Genomic DNA, 12,707 nt, shown 5'->3' on the forward strand with positions numbered 1-12,707 from the left:
GTGATGCATTTATACATGCGCATTTGCATTCGAAAGTTGAGCAAGTATAGCGTAAACGATGCAACGATATCGATGTCGGTGGATTGTGCGGTATATTATGAGGAAATGGTGTGCAAGAATAATATGCAATTATGGAACTTCCTACTCTCTACGTCATTTTTTTTCTACGGCACTTTGTGGATTCAGTGGTGGAATCAAGCAACGCCTTCTTAAAAAAAAAAAGACCTTCAAGCGATATTTTATTTCTTCCTCTGCCGATGAGCGGAGCCCCGAGACGAAGAGTTTCGTGACCGACGTTGATGTGCGCGGCTCGCGTGCATGATATAATACCGTGAAAATGGCAGTTTTCACCTCGTTCGTTATAGCCGCTACCGCGAGCGATGACGAAATCCACAAACAGCCACCGACAGTGGATTTGCATATTCAGATGGGTTTTTTTTTCTACTTTTGTGACGAAGTATCGCCACTCCTCGAGCGATACTCTATCATGACAAACACCGGCACGTCGCTCGCGAGCCGCGATTAGTTGTAACAATAACATAACGCAAACATACACACGTACAAGCGCCAATTATTCACGCTTCAGCGCGCGGGAGAATCATGCCTCTTTTCGCGAAACGGAGAATCCGACTTCTTCGCACTCTCAACTCGGTCAAATTGCCGGTGCTATGCAATAGGCACCAGCAATAAAACGCCACACGCAGTAAACGCGATTATTCCGATTATTCTTGATTATTCCGCCTACTTTTCCCGGCCTGAAATTTCTTCGCGGCACAACATCCGCTGCGAAATCGCTTAAATCGATGAAGCGGAAGACTAGCGGTCAGTCGTTTGTCCCACATCCCCGAGACGTGAATTCGCGATAGTAAATCCGCCGTGCGAATTCACGACGGAACATCGAACGCCATAAAACTACCTATGAATTCTCTGCATTTGGAGCAAATTTTTCTCGAAAAATGTTGAGGGAGCGATTGTCTTTAAATTACAAACGTAAACAACAAAGGAATTTTCGTAAAGTAAATGCGGAAGAATAAACGGATACTTTTATTTTTCATTTAATTTCTCCTATAATATTTTAAATAATTTACAGATATAATTTATTTATATATTCATTTTTTATTTTAAATAATATTTTATATTAAATAAAATTTATTTTAAATAATTTAATCACGGATAATATTTTATTTAATGATTAAAATGTAAGAATTAGATATAGATTCAACGTTTAGAAATTGAAGGCTTGCAACACATGGCAATATTCCTCGAATCGATCAATCGAAGAAAAGCTCCATTATACAAATTGCACGCGAAAAATGCTAGATCTAAAATACGTTACGTATCGTTAAACATATTGCGTAAACTTTCTCATTGCATTCGGTCGGTTGTTCTTGACACATTAGCGGATTGAGGCCTCGGCCAATTGCAACGCATTTCGACACGACACCCGCCCGATATCCGAAAGGCTAAATACTCTGTTACGATTTATCGGACGAAACGCACGACGAAAAACCGTGACATATATGTGAAAGCGGTCTAACCACGTGCGGCGTTTTAGACAAGGACGCCGCGGCGGGTGGCCGACGCCCTGCGCGTTCGTATGTGTATACAATCGGATACCTTCTCGACCCACTTTTCTGAGAAAGGCCCGACCTCGCTTTTCTCTCCTCGATGTAGCGAATACGCGCCACTTTTCCTCGTCCTCGTGTTCTATGCGGCGCAACAACCGGCGCGAGCCTCTCGAGAGCGAGTTCCTCTCGTGCGTTCGCGCCATCGACGCAACGTCGGTCGAACGACCGAGTTTTACGCATTGTTTCCCTCGAACAGGCGAACAGCCTGATTGCACGGATCCAGGAGCATCGCGAAAATGATGTTTCCGCACGAGCATCATAGTTGAAGCTAATCTTCTGTCGCGAGAAAATTTCCCCTCGAAGAACTCATCGCGCACGAGTGCGCGAAATCAAGGCGAATGGACGAAGACTGCAAAAAAAGAAAGTTCAATTTGTCGTGCCCGTCTCCGTTCTCGAAATGCGAGCATTCTCGTACTTGGAAAATCGATAAGTGTCACCCTTGAGCGATCAATCGTATAATTTGCGGACAGCTAGGTGCGCGCATCGGTTACTTTGCGTTTCGTCTACGATTGCTATGCGGCAGCGATGCAACCGACGTAATCCACGCAAATGCGGGTTTACCGCGCGCCGCAAAAACGCAGCGAATTCAGCCGGCGATCAATTTCGCGCTCTACGGTACTCGCCCCGTCTCGATATTCCGCTTCTTGCTAATCGTAAATCGCGGAATCGGGAAAAAATGCCCACGCATAAAGCTAAAGCGAGGCATATTATCGCTGCGCAGCAAGATGATTTCCTTGCCGGTTAAGTGGAAGGAATAATAATGACCGCGGGAGAGAGAGAGAGATCGACGGGGAGTCTCTCGCGGAAGCCGCACGGTGTGTGCTCCCCCTCTCTCCTCCGTTCCCTTCCCGTGTGTTACCTCCGCACGCACAAGGTTACATTATCGATCATAATTTACAACGCGTACTGCATCGTTACGTCACTGGGACTTGGTTTACGAGCGAGTTATCGCTGGGTGGGAGAGCGCGCAAACGTACGTGTCCCGCGAGGCATCAGCTGATTTTACAAAGGCGAACTTAAACTTGAAATTATTATAACCGATAAGCTTCTCGTATCAGCTGGACGGTAAGGTAAGGCGTCACCTTTAGAACACGTGCACGAATCTTGTTACATGTACGTGAGTATTCTCGAAATGTCAGGAATGCGTCCTCTTCGAATCGCCAATTAATATGTATCAATCGCGCATGACAAGGTCGTAAAAAAATTGCTGAGTCGAAATTCGGAGTTGTTACTTTGACGAAATTCATTTGTCTTGCAATATTGTTGAATATATTCAATAACACACTTTCTCATATATATTAATATATATTAATTAATATATAATTAATTAATATATTATATTACTTAATATGTAATTTTTTATAGTACATTTCGCGTCCATAACGAGGCATAAAAATTGGGATCTGACATACATCGAGCAACTTGAACGGATTCTCATAAAAATATATTGAAAAAAAAAGAATCGCTTTTCAATCAAGTGCTGAAGCTAATAAAATATAATTTAGATACCGAGCCCGTAGCTTCGATTCCACTTCCTGCAGCCGATATCTAAATCGTATCGCAGCCTTCATAGCCGCGCAACATTTTTACACGATCGCATTTTACACGACTCGGGGTATCTTATCACTCGCCTTCGAAATTCAATTTAAAAACATGCAGGAATCCATTTGTCTCACATTTGAATGAGTAATTTGCATAAATTTCGCGGTACATTGATTCGAGGCGGAAAAAAATGGTCGATCTCCCGATTTACGCGAGCTGAGAGATCGGCCAGCGAAGGTCTCGCTCGCCGGCGACAGGGTCGTAACACGTTTCGCGGTTCGAGCTCTCGTATCCCGGCACGCGCGGCGAGCGTGGGCGAGTCGGCGGCGATTATTTCGTCCGATGGAGGAATTCCAGAACGACGACGACGACGACGACGACGCCGGGTGAAGACATACCGACACGCGCGCGTTCCGTTTCGCAATTCCGACTCTCGCCGACGACTCCTCTTCGTTCGCGGCGACGACCGAGACGCGCAATTTAACCTATTGCGAAGGGGGGAAAACGTCACGTCGAATCGCGATGAACCTTTGCGATCGCGCGTATATGCATCGCGCCGCTGCGAGCCATGACAAAGCCGTTTCAATATCCAAGGTGATTGTTCCCGAGCGTGCTAATGATTGCGACACGACGTTGGCATTCGCCGCGGAATCGCGGCGAGAGGGAGGGGGAGGGAAGGGAGGGAGGGGAGGAAACCGACTCTCTCGGGGTCGACCGGCCGGCAGCAACCCGAGGTGAGGACAGCGGTGTTGCATTGTCGGGTTGCCCTACGGTCGAGTTTACGAATTCAGTCCGCCTTGTCGTCCAAGCACGAATTCGAGCTCGCGAGTCGAGAGAGAGAGAGAGAGAGAGAGAGAGAGAGAGAGAGAGAGAGGGTGAGAGACTGTAATGCTCGGATTATATTATTTATCTTATCCGCGGCTTTTGTAAAAATAAAAACAATTATTTCGTCCCTTTTGAACCGGGAATATCGGTATCGTTCGAGCTCGAGTGAATGAATTTCCGCTTATGTCATAAACTTCTCGATTACACCGGGACTTTTTTCTTTAACGGAGACCAAATGGAACTTGGAGCCCCGTTATGGTAATTCGAGTTCTTGAGATGATTTTTTTTTTCTCGAAAACCGATCAACCTATGAATGATCTCGGGTTAAAAAGAAAGTTTTGTTTTATATTAAACTAGCAAACTTTTTTGTATAAGCATTCGTTACGTTAGTAGCTTAATTTCTGCGAAAATTAAAAAGGAATTGCAATTTGCTTGCATTATAAGAAGCTCTGCTACAGATTCATACGTATATTTGTCTATTTCTCTTCCGCGTTTGTCTATCATAGTATTTTAATCATTATTTACGCATTTCCTCTCTACCATGTATTTATGTTGCAATAATTGTAGATTATGTGTTTTTATGTTTTAATAATTATATATTATAATATGTTAGTATTTATATATTGCAATAACTATAGATTATAGAAGTAATTAAATTAATTAAAGTTATTTGTAAAAAATGATTCATGTATAACGGTGGTGTGTGAGAAGAAGAAACGTCTCTTTAGCATTCTTTGTGATTACACTCGTGGATTAACAACGAAAGAATTCGCGTATCGCGAAATATCGAGAAAGCATGCGATGTCGCAAGAGGAGATCTTGGAGTCGTACCGACTCGTGACGACGAAAGAAATTAAAAAGAGAAAGATTTAGAAATCGAACTCCGTGACAGAGAGTCCTTAAGACGCGTAAGTTAAGTTCGTCGACTTCTCCACGGCTTACTCAGCTCGTGGCAACAGGCGTGTCTGATTATATTAATAAAAAGAAAGTCGCGCACGCTGCTGCACGCATGGCCGACGCGGATAACAGAACCCTGGTCGAAGAGCGCGAGCTAAGCTAGGTGTCATAAATGTCTTAACATTCACCAGATGCACTTTCTCGAGACGCTTTTGGAAAAATCGCTCGAGTTATGCAGCCACGTATTTGTAATAACAGTCTGGCAATAATTTACCGGCTAACATTTTTAACGCGTGTCAAACGTAAGATTGACGAGTTTGATAAATTTACTCGCAAATACATTTATAAAATATAATATTTATCAAACATATTTTTTCTCTCTTTTTTTTTATTTCTCGTTTAAGTTGAATTGTATACTCCCCCCCCCTCCCCTACTGAAGTGATTGACTTAATGATATACTTTAAAACGTGTCGATCTCTGGGAAATGTATTAAGGTATACGTATATGACGCTTAATGTGTACAACGTGGGCAGCACTTCGAGAACGACTTCTCTCTCTCTCTCTCTCTCTCTTCGTGCTGTTTATCATGCGCTTAGACTCGCTGTTACTCGCGAACAACGCGTGTACACACGCCGGCGATGCTGGCCTGGTTTAATAGCGTGCAAAGTAGATATCCGCGATCCATCTTGCGTAACCTATTTACTGACCAAGCGATGCGAGCACATATGACATAATTCAACGCCGAGAAATCTCTCGCATCATCGCGAATACCGTTTTAAACGTTCGACAATAATAGTCTTACCTCTGCAGATCGCATTCTTACCGTACATTTAAATATTCGATTTATTCGCCAAGTGACAGTCGCGTTCAACATCATAAGAGAATCTAATTTTTTTGAGTAAAACTAAGAATATATGTGATGTGTCTTTGTAGAGTCTTATAAATATTCGCACGATATTTTTTTCAGTCTCTTCAATAACTTTCTCTGTATATTTTGTAGAAATTTAATCGCCTGTTACCTTTTATATCACGTTTAACTCGAATGTATCAATAGTCGAGAAACGATAATTTATTAAAGATATCATATGGCCAGGAGCAAACTTTCTCCGATCGACAATGAGTACGTTTCTTTTTCTCTATTCTAAACGAGCGACCATGATCTAAACCGGATGTTGGCCTTGTCGTGAAAACTTCCGATCTGTGGAAAGCGACGCGAGCAAATTCTCCGCATGATGGATTCTTAGCGTTTAACTTCGCGATAACCTTGACGAGACGAGAGAGATTGACCACCTGCCGTCGTGGCGAGAGTAACTGGAGCGATGAATTATCCGTTGGGTATCATCTTGTGGCCGTCGACAGCTGTTGGATGGACGGGAGGAGCAGGCTCTCTCGCACGAATCCGAAACGAACCGGCATTCGCGGGATAAGCGAGGCTACGACGAAAAAAAAAAAAAAAATAGCAAGAAGATATTAAAACTCCGGAGGCCGCACCGGCGGAGAGATAAGACGGAGTTATTTACCGGAAGCGTTAGCTCCCGGCCCAGATAATGCGGCCTGATTGTGCGGTTTACGGAGAAACATCCGCGAGACGTCCTTTGCGCGTCGCAGAAATGTTGGCTCGATCAAATATTTGTACATTAATCTCGCAACATACGGATATCACGTGTACGTATACAAAATACACGTGCGTACACATGTACAGTCATATATAGTCAGTAATTTCCGCTAATGATACGCTGTAACGTTACCCAATTATTAGCAATGCTCGTAACAATTTCTGCGGTATATTTGTGCGTAGCTCGTTTTTCCGATATTGGGTCAATGACGAAACAAAGTACCAGATGAGCAAACGTTTTACGAGAGACTACCAATCAATGATGTTACTCAAATGACGAATCAACATTGTATATATATGTACAGTGTCCGGAAGAAAATACACTTGAATAACTCGTAAACAGCAGATGTAAGAGAAATAATTATTCAAATAAAAGTTGTGGAGTGTGTAGGACCAAGCTGGATGTAATGTCATCACTTTATATTTTTTGGCGTACATTTATTGGACTAATCAATATTCGACGTAAAAGGTTTCAAGCGAAATAGCTAAAAATTGAATATTTTACGAGATATTTCATAATTTATATAGATATCAAATTAAAGTATATATAAAATATCCTAAATAAATTATTTCATCTCCTTCTTTTAAATTTTTATACTGATTTTATTGAGAGGAATCGATTTATAAAAATATCAGGTGATCTCATTAAAGAAAACTGAGTCGGATGATTTACGCCGAATTATAAAATGATGGGATGGTGATGACATCATATCCCTCCCCGCCCCATCTTGCCATCTCTATACTCTATAAATTTATTTAAACAATTATTTCCTAACACCTACTATTTACGAGTTATTCAGGTGTATTGTTTCGGTGACTTCGGGGACACCCTATATACAAGATGTCAGGGCAATCTCTTCCCAAAAAAAACTTGTAGCTTATCTCGGGAGCTTTTCAAAACACTATAATAAAGTATTTTTTCATCGAGTACTTTTTGAGTTATAAGGCTTGAAATAATTTCTTAATTTTTACATAAACCATAAAATATTTAGTAAAATATTCATTTTTCGATTATCTTACCTTAATACTTTCATATACTTTTATATACAAAATAATGAGAGGAATCAATTGGTGTCAATCAAAAGAATCACTCAAAAGAAAACACATAATTGTTTCGAAAAAAAAAAAAAAAATTTGTAATTGTTAATTGCAAATTACATATTTTTTCTAAGATAATCGAAAAATGAATATTTTATTAGATATTTTATGGTTTATGTAAAATTAAGAGATTATTTCAAGTCTCATAACTCGAAAAATACTCAATGAAAAAATATTTCATCATAGTGTTTTGAAAAGCTCTCGAGGTAAGCTACAAGAATTTTTTCTTGGGAAGAGATTGCCTTGACACCCTGTATATGTGCAGTCTCGTTGATACCTCGTCTTTATGCATCAAAGTTCGCGGCCTACGACACGCCGGTAGACGCGAGTTCCGCACGCACGAGTTCGACGCGTTGTTTACGTCTCGCGTCGTCGTAGACGCACACGCTATACGTATGTGTTACAATTGGGGACAGTCAGGTTCGGCCGGCGGGGCCGGCCGGTGCCGGGATGTCTATCTTTGGATTCACGCACGAGAGAAGCGTGCGAGCGCTCGCGCGGATTCTCTTACTCAATCGGCTCGCACCGCGTCGTACCGTACCGTACTGTACTGTACCGTACCGGTGACACCGTTAAACGCCGCGGCCATTATTTCGAATGCACAGCCGGATATTTCCGTGGCGCGACCGGTGCACTTTCCGCGATACGCACTCTTAAATCGCGTAGCGTCGTAGAATTCCATCACTTCCCGTCAGTCATCGCGAGTGAAATGCATCCGGAGCCGGCCGGCGGTGGTCAATCGCGACCGTCTTTTTCGCTGTCCACAATGAGCAAATATTGCAATTTTGCTGCATTTGATATAGAGGCGGCGGTGAAATTTATAACGCAAAATTCCAAATTTATATTTTATAAATTTAAAAATCTTAATCCTTTTTTTTATCCTCTCAATAATAGCTATAGACAATATACAAAAATAAATAAAAAATGAATATTTATATAAATATGAAAAAATATATAAATATGAAAAAACGCGCGAAATTCCTACAAATTTAATTACTTTCCAAGTAAAAAAAATCATAATTAATTTCCTTCATTCGAGATCAATGCTTTCTTTTATTTATTTCAGTCGGTCCTTTTAATAAAATACAATAAAAGACACGAGAAGAAGTTTTATCAATAGAGAGTTCTCTATCGTTCCTGGAAATATTTTTAATTATTAAAATTTAATTTATATATCTTCGAAATTAGAGATGTAAATTTCATGCAAAAATGTAAAAGGTTGTGTGTATGTTTACTTAACGAAGAACACTCTCCCATCGTGTGCCGAGTTCCGCCACCATCTCGCCGCAATAAAATGCGCGATTCAGCGGTACTCAACTTCATCCGTCATGTGATCGCCCATTTGCGTCAGTGCGTTGACGTTTTACGTATTTGAATGACTTCACCTTGCAAGGTTGCGCTGATAAGTCATGACCGTGGTTAGTGAAATCTATATTTGTCTCGGATGAAGACGCGACGACTGATTGAACGACTAAAGATGCGTTTATAAATGACATCGACATCTTTTGGCAACGACACTACTGTATTAATTATTCCTGACATGAACCAACCATTAAACTTAATTACTAATGTCGCAATTAAAATCTTGACGCGCAAAAATTAATAATTAAACAATAATTGAAATATTTAAATTTTGTGCACTTTTATTTCTACTTGCGCATAAATTTCAATTGCATAACGAAATTATAATTTTTTTACGCTTTAATGCGTATCGCGTATCAAAAAAAAATTTATAGTGCATCTCAATCACTCATTAACCTTTAGCTCAGCTGCTTATGCATCATTAACATAACAGACTGCGTACGGTATAAAGATTTTATTGTTTGCTTTCACTTTTCCCTTAATATTAATATAACATTAATATTAATATTAATATTAATATTAATATTAATATTAATATTAAAAATATAACAATAAAAAAGTTAATTTTTTAAATATTTTAATAAATATCTGAAATTTAATTTTTATTAAATTTAATTGTTTGTATGAAATAAAATGACATTTAATAAGAATGAAATTTAATTTTTATTACCAATTATTTGTATGACAAAAATTAATTAATTAATTAATTAACTAAATAGATGATAATTTATGAAATTATATGTATAGCGTTTATATGCATGTATACCGAAAGCATTTCATTCAAACGCTTATTCGAATATTCCTGATTCACCGAACAGTTAAAGGTTAATGATGAATTAACATTTCGTTGTAAACTCTGACGTAGAAGGAAAATGTTCGCGTCTCGCATAAACTTGTTAGATGCAAAAAGATAGTGCAAAAGCGTACGTAAGCTTCGAAAATCACCATCTATACTATACGCATTTACATTAACGAGCTATTTATCGATTCATGGTTGAGCGACCTTCGGCGACGTTAAAAATCTGCCATACACGCGCTCTTCTTCTGCCTATCTATATTACACGCGTAAACAAATGTCTAGGAGATATCTCGTTTGAAGGATCGTTACTACGCCTTGGAATTCTATCAAGACGTTAATCGCGGCGCCTCGCGATTACAGCCGGCGATGCGTACAAACCGGATCGTAAAAACTCGGGGAATCGAGATGTCGCGCATTGATTGCGTCAATCATTTACACGCGCCTACGCACGTGTACGGAAATCGCGAGGACGTCCCGCAAAATTGCAAGGTTGCGAGAAAACAAAAAGACAGACATGTAACTGCTTACCTTGCGATCGAGACCAAAATCACAGCCGGGGATAACGATAGCGACACTTGCTCCGTTCTTCAGAGATACACGCATTTGACGTAGGAATCCAATCGTATAAATCATAGACGACGCGCCACGGTTAGTCGAGCGATCCCGACGAAATGATACCGGGACGCGTGACACGGCGGCGGAGAGGAGAGAGAGGGCAAGGGGAGGAAGGGAGGGAGAGATACAATAAAAGCCGCGAAAAACCGGACGCGTACTGTACGGATACGGCTCGTTTTTCCAACGCAACACGGTTTCTGCGAAATGGAGCCGCGCGCCGGTCACGCCTGAGCTGTCTAACGGAGATGGAGCGAGCGAGAGAGAGAGAGAGAGAAGGAGATATCGCGTTAATGCGTTCCACGTGGGGTCACCCCCGGTAGCCGGTGCACCGGGCGAGTACTACCGTATCCGCTTCGCGCGTGCATAAAAGCCGCGGCTATCGCCTCGTACCCGCTCGCACGCTCACGTATGCGTGCGTGCGTGCGTGCGTGCGCGCGGAGCTGCCAGTGCCTCTCATTACGAATCTCGGCGCGCTTATACGTAGCGGTATCGCGACTACGTGTATATTTCTCCGGCACGCTTCACCGAGCGTAATGGTGGACGAACTACACCCGAGGGATAAGACTCCCTTTGTGTCGGGAAATTCCGGCGTAAAAATATAAGCTTGACGCGAGGGAGATTTTCCACCTTTGTAAGGATTAGCGATTATTATGTAAATGGGGATTAGCGAAGCCTATCGATCATTGAAAACCGATTACGAATTAACGAAATTCAATTTTAATTCAATATTATTATTTGCACCGTGCGAATTATTTAATTCCGTCGAACAGAAATATCCCGTTGTACGAGAGAGGAGAGCGAAACGAAAGATTGACATCGTGTGGAAATTTTTTAGTCGCGACGATTTAGTCCTCACGTTATAGGCATTTATCACGGCATACTGCGTTTCCATGAGCGTGCAAAAATGCATGCGGCGGAATGGCCCGTAATTCGAGCCGAGAGAAAATTGACAGATCGCGAGGCGTGTGACGTCAACGACGCGAGGAGCGTTTCCCTCTGTTAACCCACTCGTTAACCCGTCCGCTCTTATCGACTTTCAATTTTGCCATCTCGGGTTTCGTTGCGTGAGGCCGTTTCTTGGTCAACTTTGTAAATTTATTGTATTATTTTAATACTCGTATGTGTGTGTGTCGCGTATTGATTTGTTGCGCTAGCCGCGAGAATAACGCAGTTTATATTGAACTTTTTAGATATATTTAACAATTTTTAAGTTATTATTGACATTTCAATAATAACCCCAAGAAATGATAAACAATTACTCTATACTTGCGTTTGAAAAGATCCATATTTTTCGCTAACAAGAAGAGGGAGATCAGAAATCAGATACTTATAAAATCAAACTCTTTAAATACATATGATTTATTTAATTCGGACATTTAACGAAGCAAATAAAAATAATCCACTTAGAAAAAAACGTGAGGGAAAAGCGCGAAAGGGACTCGGATATTTTTAAGTTTACTCCGTGTCTCGTCTCATTATATATAAAATCATTCTCTTATCGCTCGGGAAGCTTTTCTACCGAAAATGACGATGAGAAGGGAAAGAAGGCCAAATGAGGCGCGCCTGGATCCTCCGGCGTGAGTCTCGAAGCCAAGCATCTAGCAACGCGTTCGAATTGGGATGCAACGCGTGGTGAGGTGAAGCCTCCCTCTTCCTCTCCCCTCCTCTCCCCCCCGCTCATCATCTATCCCATGAACGCAGGGCGAGAGGAGAGTCCGCGCGCTCATGCGCACCGCGTAAATGGGCCAGCCACTCGATCGTCCACTTTAGGAACGAGGTCACGAAAATTAAATTTTCTGATTAACGACACACGCGCGCACATCGCGCCGTCCCTGTCGCTGTCGCCGGTTCGCGTCGACAATTTTACGAGATTCTCCTTCTTTTTAATAACCCGCTCGTATCCTCTTCGTCTTGTCGCCGTGGATCTTTTTTTTTTTTTTTTCGTGCCGCTCGCGAGAAGCTTCACAAGCTCCGAGTTGTAACTCGGATTATCCCCAGCGGCCCGCCAGCGCGCGCGTACATCTTGGATCGACGCGGCGTCGCGTTCCATCGAAGGGGGAAACCGGCATGAATCTGATGAAATTAGATCACGCACGGATCTAGTGATACTGGCCGCTCGATGTTATCGGGCGAGCGTATTGCTCCGTTATGGAGCACTCGCACTCGCACCTCGCGAAACGGGCGGTAGCGCGCGCGCAAGCGCGCTCTTTGACAGGCTAATCTGCGTCCGAGCGAGAGAGAAAGAGAGAGAGAGAGAGGCCCGGGATATGACGCCATGTATATCTCGTAGTATGCCGGCCGCAGCATTACGCCTTCGATTCGTTA

The 12,707-nt window shown here is 42.0% G+C and overlaps 1 protein-coding gene across 6 annotated transcripts in view; it reads right to left on the reverse strand.

Moving 5' to 3' along the window:
* Glut4ef (Glucose transporter 4 enhancer factor) overlaps window positions 1-12,707 on the reverse strand; it is an 82,842-nt gene that overhangs the window by 68,024 nt on the left and 2,111 nt on the right. Inside the window, exon 1 of one of the 6 annotated variants that reach the window (XM_083099511.1) lies at window positions 10,296-10,773. The exons of 4 other annotated variants lie outside the window; for them this stretch is intronic. In XM_083099511.1, coding sequence (XP_082955637.1) covers window positions 10,296-10,400 — 105 coding nt within the window. In that variant the 5' untranslated portion in view covers window positions 10,401-10,773. Of the gene's footprint in view, window positions 1-10,295; window positions 10,774-12,707 lie in introns of those variants that run through there. One more of the 6 variants, XM_083099512.1, reaches the window with a different exon arrangement.

Source organism: Camponotus vicinus, unplaced genomic scaffold, assembly GCF_025532165.1.
Source record: "Camponotus vicinus isolate PSW18456_S1 unplaced genomic scaffold, iyCamVici1.0 SCAF_5, whole genome shotgun sequence".
In the NCBI taxonomy this organism is placed as follows: domain Eukaryota; kingdom Metazoa; phylum Arthropoda; class Insecta; order Hymenoptera; family Formicidae; genus Camponotus; species Camponotus vicinus.